The sequence below is a fragment of the Alosa alosa genome, chromosome 20 (assembly GCF_017589495.1).
Source record: "Alosa alosa isolate M-15738 ecotype Scorff River chromosome 20, AALO_Geno_1.1, whole genome shotgun sequence".
Taxonomy (NCBI): domain Eukaryota; kingdom Metazoa; phylum Chordata; class Actinopteri; order Clupeiformes; family Clupeidae; genus Alosa; species Alosa alosa.
This window is the reverse complement of record NC_063208.1, coordinates 22,732,178-22,739,677: the sequence shown is the minus strand read 5'-3', so window position 1 is coordinate 22,739,677 and position 7,500 is coordinate 22,732,178. Positions and strand designations below refer to the sequence as shown.

Genomic DNA, 7,500 nt, shown 5'->3' with positions numbered 1-7,500 from the left:
AGAGCGAGCGAGAGAGAAGGAACACATAGGGGAGGGAGGCAGCAGATACAAAGGATGAGGAAGAGATAAAGATAGAGAGAACTAGAGAAGAGAGAAACAGAGGGAGTTTCAGATGTAGAAAGAGACTGAATGCAGGTGGGAGACACTGCAAGAGTTAGGCATTGTGTGTGTGTGTGTGTATCTCCCATTGGAGGAAGCCGAGGTGGAGACTGGAGGAGCTGGAGTAAGGTGGGGGTGTGTGAGGTGGGGGTGTGTGAGGTGGGGGTGTGTGAGGTGGGGGCGTGTGAGGTGGGGGCGTGTGAGGTGGGGGCGTGAGGTGGGGTGGAGAGGGAATAAAAGTGATGGAGCTGGAGGAGACTCAGAGACAGAGAGATGGAGATGGAGACAGAGAGAGGTCTCAGTCCAGCCCTTAGTGAGTCCACTTTTAGTTATTACCACACACCATCTGGACTACAAGAGACCATCAAAATGATCTTATAGGGCACACACACACACACACACACACACCATAGGAAAACAAAACAACAATACAATGACCAAACAACACCCCGCTTTCTCCCCAAAACGATCACTCTGAGTTCTCAGCAATCCATAAACCAGCAATTATGTCCTCAGCCTCCAGTAGATGCATTAAAACGGCAAAGACAAATAATAAAACACAACAACAAAACAGATATTTATGAATTATTCACAGTGTACTGAATCACTTTAGCTCCCTTCTGTGCAAAATATGAAGCTCCGCATAACAAACTCAGGGGGAGGTATCTGTTATGTTCTGAAGACGCACAGTTGTTCGCTAACCATTGCTCTCCAGCATGTTTTGTGTGTTTGTGGTTGAGTGTGTGTGTTTGTGTGTGTGTGTGAGAAAACTCTCCTACCTGCAAGGTGAATATCATTGCAATTGTACTGTATAGGTAAGATACAAAATATATTGTTACTCTTAGTTTGATATACAGTGATGGCCAAAAGTATTGGCACCCATGCTAAAGTTGACTGAAAAGAGGAATATAAAATCATCTTTTGGAAATAAATTGATCTTAATGCCTTAAGTGAAAAATGAGGAAATATCTAACCTTTAAGGACACCAATTTTCTTAGTGAATGAATAATGTATCATAAATAAATAAATGTTCTTCCTTAAAATACAGGGGTCATAAGTATTCCCACCCCTATGTTAAATTCCCATAGAGACAGGCAGATTTTTATTTTTAAAGGCCAGTTATTTCATGGATCCAGAATACTGTGCATCCTGATAAAGTTACCTTGGCCTTTGGAATTAAAATAGTCCCACATCATCACATACCCTTCACCATACCTAGAGATTGGCATGGGTGTTATTTCAGTTAGCCTATTAGCTGGTTTGATGCTCATTGAGCTCAATGCAAATCAAACCAGCTAATAGGCTAACTGAAATAACACCCATTGGTGTCCTTAAAGGTTAGATATTTCCTCATTTTTCACTTAAGGCATTAAGATCAATTTCCAAAAGATGATTTTATATTCCTCTTTTCAGTCAACTTTAGCATGGCTGGCAATACTTTTGGCCATCACTGTATCTAAAAAATAAAAAAAATTCTCTTAGAATTTAAGAAGAAGAATATCAAGGATAGCCCATTATGATGCTGTGTTTCATGAGGAATCCTTGAGATTTAGCTGAACAAGCACACACACAAAGAGCCAAGTCCCTGTGTCTGGGGAGAGCTGTGTTCTATGTAATGGCTTAGAGGGGGAGTGTGAGAGTGTGTGTGTGTGTGTGTGTGTGTGTGTGTGTGTGTGTGTGTGTGTGTGTGTCTGAATAAATATGATTCCCTGAGTCATTTAGGTGTATATGTTTGTAGGTGTGTGAATGTGTGTGGGGGGGTTGTGTGTGTCTGTCTGAGTGTGTGTGTATGTGTGTGTGTGTGTGTGTGTATATGTGTGTGTGTGTGTGTGTGTGTGTGTGTGTGTGTGTGTGTGTGTGTTGTAGTGTGGCTGTGGATCATGTGGGATGACACACTAACTCCACTGGCTATGTGCACTGAGCTGGTGATGTAACAGCCATTTCTCTGCAGCGTGTTCCTGAAATCTGGCTCATGGACTGAAACTGCTACTATTACTATGCTGCCTTTTTAAGGCAGCGAAGAGCTGTAAGACTCACAGCCTCTTAGTGGGAGAGAGGGAAGCAAGAGGAAAAGAAAGGTGGAGAGACAGAGGGAGGAGAGGAGGGGCACAGGAGGAAGAAAGGAAGAGTGGAGATGGAGAGGGGGGGGAAAGAAAAGGAGTGGCAAAACAAATGAGTGTGTGAGAGATTTGGAGGAGGTGAGAAAAGGGGGAAGAGGGGAGTGAGAGAGAGGGGATAGAGGGAGGAGATAAAAGAAAGGCAGCTCTTTCTTCAGCTGTGGGTGGTGAAAAGCATATGGTGCGCACATCTCAGAGAAAAACAACATCCAAACCAAGCTTCCCCGATCAATTACCTTCACCAAAGATGCCGTAATTCCCAACAAAGAGAGAGAGAGAGAGGGGGAGGGAGGGAAGGAGAAAGAGAGAACATTGGAGAGACTGATTCCCCAAGTGAACGCCATTCTTTCTCGAGTGGGAAAATAACTTGTGTAATAACAGACGTTAAACTAGATGTACCGCAGAGCGGTACAAAATATGACCGCCGCCCAGTCCAGCACATTTTTTCCACAAAAATTAATCACACTGAAAGGCCCACAGTATATGATTCTAACTGTCTCACTAAATTGCATTATCCACACTCAATTCTCATTGGTATCTGCTAGACAACAAGTACCAAGACATGATTAGTTCATAGATTTCACATGTAAAATTAATTTTATACAACCCCACCCCCATCTTGCCTGTTCATAATTCTGAGAAATTCTTGAATTGTGTGCATGTGTGCGTGCACACGTTTATGTTTATGTGTGTGTGTGTGTGTGTGTGTTTGTGTGTTTGTCTGCATATGTGTGTTTGTGCATGTGCATGCATACGTACATATGTCTACTGTGTGAGTATGCGTCATCCGTATGATTACTGTGAATGTATGTGTGTGCGTGTGTATCTGTTTATGCACATGTGTGCACATGGAATGGGTTAACATGACCCCTGGAGGCAAACATACAGAAAAATAGGCCCTACGGTTCTCAAGATATTCACAGAAAACTGTGCCCTACGCTCCTTTCGGGGGGTCCAGTCCAGCAGGGGGGGCTACAGATCAAAACAAAAAACGATGGTTCCATGCTATCCATGTGGGGTTACATACCCACCAAGTTTCGTGTACCCCGGTCTTTCAGTGTCCCGGGAATCCTTGACGGAAATTTGAAAAAAAAAAAATCTGACTAAACCTATATGACCGCCGCTTCGCTGCGCGGCGGTCATAATAACACAAATGGTCTTTCCAACTACCCTTCCAATTGTCTCACCTCGAGCAAATACCAAGTCCACACACACACACACACACACACACACACAGACACAGACACAGACACACACAGAACCAACTCACACGCACCTCCGTCTCAACAGGGTCACTGCAATCTCTAATTGAATGTTTGGAGATAAAGATTTCCATCCACGCTGCCACATTATAATGTATTTATTTCCCTAATTTGCATACTGAGTGGCGCACTGGCGAGAGAGAGGCCATGATGGATACAGAGAGAGGACGCAAGAGAGCGAGTGAGAGATAGAGAGAGGTAAGACAAAGGGCAGAGTGTGGGAGAGAATGAGAGACAAGAGAGGGAGGGCAAGAAGCAAACGAACGAGAGACACAGAGAGACGAAAGAAGGGCAAAACACTTCATGACTGGGAGAGGGCTGACATGAGTTTGTTAGAGGCCAGAGAGAGTTGGATTATTTGTAACCCGAGAGCCCACAAACCCTCCCTCTATCCCTTCCCTCTTTCTCTTTCTCCTTCTCTCTCTCTCTCTCTCTCTCTCTCTCTCTCTCTCTCTCTCTCCCTCTCCCCTCTCTCCCTCTCTCTCTCCCTCTGACGTCAGGTGGAACGGCCCACATACTGTAGTAGGCCTGAGCTGATGAGGATGGAGGAAAGGAGGGAGGGAGGGAGGGAAGGAGGGAAGGAAAGAGGGAAGGAAGAAAGCTGTCGTACACACATTTGTTTGTTTGTTCATCCATCCGTCACCATTGCCTCTCACACTACCCCTAAACCCGTGGCTACTTCAGGCTACACTTGCTAACTAATATCAAATAATAGCTCAAAGCTAACAGTCAGTTTAGCCGGCGTGGATAAGATTCATCGAATGAGTTTTTTCCCTTTATCTCTCTGTCTCCTACCAATGCAATTGCTTTCACAACACTATCTGTGCCAATGGGTGTGACAAAAAAAAAAAAAAAAAAAGAATGTGTGAAAAGAAGCTGAAAAGAGGGACAAAAACCACTGATAAAAAAAGTCAGCTAAATATAATCTTCTCCTGAGGGACAAGCCTGAGCGTTTCTTTTTTTTTTTTGTTTTGTTTGTCGATTTTCCCATTATTTGGGCAAAACAAAGTGGCGGACTCACACTCGCGTAAGTTGCTTCCTCTGTGCCGAGACGCGCTGTTCAGCACACCCACTGTTGTCATATCAGTGTGGGCTTATCGGCCCGACCCCAGAGCCATGTTCCAGATAGGAGCTAACGTGCACTGTCTGCTCTTACATCCCGACTCATTTGGGTGGATGGATGGAGGAATGGATAGATAGATAGAGAGACAGATAAAGAGAGAGATAGAGAGGGGGAGTAATGGTTAGACAGGCCTGCAGGTACTGTTAGTGGCCCTCTCTCGACTGCTTTTACCTTCTTTTTTTCTTTCTTTCACTCTGCCACTCATTTACTCGGCAACCGGTGCAAAGGGGCAGAGGTGCACTGCACTGTCTAGAGAGATGGATGTGTTGCTCTTTCTATCCTTCATTCTCTCTCTCTCTCTCTCACACACACACACACAGACAAAGACAGACACACACACACACACATTCTTTCTAAACTGAGTAGAAAGGCCATGGATGTTCACTTTGTGATCGATAGATAGGTGAGTCTTTTGAAATGTGCATCTCTCTCTTTATCTCTCTATCACTCTTTCTCTCACACTCTCTCTCTCACACACACACACACACCCTCACCTGAGCAGAAGGGCATAGGTGTGCTCCAGTGACTGTTGAGCTGGCAGGTGCGTGAGAACTCGCCCTTGAGCTTGCGGCCGCCCGTGCAGGAGTAGCGCACCGTGGAGCCAAAGGTGAACTTGTCCCCAATCAGCAGCCCGTTGGGTGGAGAGCCCGGGTGCCCACAGTCCACCACTGTCCAGATCAAACAGTGCACAAAACAGAAAACATTAAACATACACATATAACAAACTAACAAACTGCCTGTTAGTCTATCTGCTAACAGTCTATCTGCAAACACAAAACACAGCTAAAAGTATGGACTAGAATTCTCACATTTGTTCATTTCTTTTGGTGCATAGAGGCTGACATTCATGCGTGTGAGTTTATGGTCATAAAAGTACATCAGACCGAACCATATGGGGATAATCTTAGCATAGAACATTAGCATGGAACTCCACGCTCCCTCCAGTGCCCCCCCGTGTAGTCACGCTCCCTCTAAGCCTTCTCTGAAGGTCTTGGAGTTGGACCAGGGCCCACTTCTCTAGAGCAAATTGACACTTCCCACCAACGGGCGTATTGACAACACCTTGAATAAAAATATGCTGTGGATTAACCACCTGCTTTTGTACTCCAAGATGAAAAGTGCGGTGCTGTTATAACAGTTGTTCTAATTAGCAACCGGGGCCACTTCAGACAGTTCCAATGACCAGATAGATCAAAAAGACGAGGACAGCTGCTATGACAATGTGTAATTAAGTGACAAAGGATTTTTAAATGGTTTAGTGAAAATAAGGCTCTTAAACTTCACAGAACATTAATAAATAAACATATGGTGATCAGTGCACATACTGGTATTTTAACAACTTGGCCAAAAAATGTATGTGTTCCCAAGAGAAGCTGAACGGTTGCAATTTCAAAATGTTTCACACCGTCCTGCTACAATTTCCTGATTGAACGACATGTTTCGTCACACAACGATGCACAAGGATATGCAACAGGCTTTTGAAGTAGTTTTCTCTTGTTTGGTGGGTGTGTCAGAGGTGCTATCCTATCAGAAATGATGTGTACCCAAACTAGTTTTCACCCATGAGCCAGCGGCCATTTTGGAAAACAAGCACAATGAATGAATGTCTACTCATTTCACACACACAGAAAAAAAAAAAAAAAACACCAGCATGATTTGTGTAGAGATTAATAGATGTTTGGAGGCTTTGCCCAGCAGTAACGGCAGGCTCCACCATAGTCGAGGGACGCTCGTGTGGGCGACGGGCACAAAACTGTTGGGCACAGCTGGCATTGCTATGTCTGAGTGAGTTTGAATGGACGGAAGCTTCAGTTGGCGTTTTACAGGATGTGCGCCCGATCAAAACAAGATAAACGGGGCAAACCTGGCATCGCTAATTAATCTAACTGGAGCTGCATATTACACCTGTCCTGTAACTGATCCACACATCTCTAACAGCAGGTGGAAGAGGGGGGAAAGGGTCAAGCAGCTAATTGAGGCTCGATTAAAGGAGCGAGATGGTAATTAGTAATGAGATCAAATGAGATGAGAAGACAGGAGAAAAGACAAGGCATCAAGGAAAAAAGGAGGAGAGAGGAGAAAACAGGAGAGGCGGGGATATGTGGAAAAAGTGAGAAGAACTGAGGAAAAGAGAATTCAAGAGAAGAAAAGCACTAACTAAAGCAAACACTTTCAGAGATGAGAGGAGAGGCAGAGAAAACAAGGAGGCAGGAATAGAAGAAATGAGAAAAAAAGAATAGAGTCGAGGAGAAAATGAAGAAAGATGAGGGTGAGGAAAGATAAACAAAGAAGAAGAGATGAGAGGAGAAGTGAGGAGAAAGAGAATAGAAATAAATCAGGAAGACACAAAATAGTCCTGAAAGGGCAGAATAACTTCAGAAGAGACGGGTGAGAGGTTAACACAAAACAACAAGACGACGGGGACCAGGACAGAGGAGAAGAGCTAAAGGAGATTAATGTCCGGCAGTTAATGCAGGCAAACGTTGGGCTTCCATGCGGCGCTCACCGATGCACTCCGGCAGAGGCTTGTCCCACTGGCCCGTGGGCTGGCACATCAGCACGGGCGAGCCGAATAGGTAGTAACCGGGTTGCAGTCGTAGAACACCACTGTGCCGAAGGTGAAGTTGCCGTGCTCGATCTTGCTCTGCCGGATGGAGTTGGCTGGGATGCCCGGGTCCGAACAGTTGACCACTGAACGTGCCGAACGATGGAGAGAGGGAAGAAAAATAAAAAGTTGGAGAGAGAGAGAGACAGGGAGAGAGAGAAAAAGTGGATACAGGTGTTATTTGGCAATAGCATCGTCAGGCTGGTAGTACTTTATTGTTATTACTACACACTGATCATACTCTATTGCTACAGGCTAGTGGTACTCCATTGCTACTACTACACTACCACTGCA

The 7,500-nt window shown here is 44.8% G+C and overlaps 1 protein-coding gene across 1 annotated transcript in view; it reads right to left on the bottom strand.

Annotated features, from left to right (window-relative positions):
* Positions 1-7,500, bottom strand: part of csmd3b (CUB and Sushi multiple domains 3b) — a 388,634-nt gene that overhangs the window by 42,412 nt on the left and 338,722 nt on the right. Inside the window, 3 exon segments of the mRNA XM_048229290.1 lie at positions 5,096-5,269; positions 7,108-7,191; positions 7,194-7,292. Coding sequence (XP_048085247.1) covers positions 5,096-5,269; positions 7,108-7,191; positions 7,194-7,292 — 357 coding nt within the window.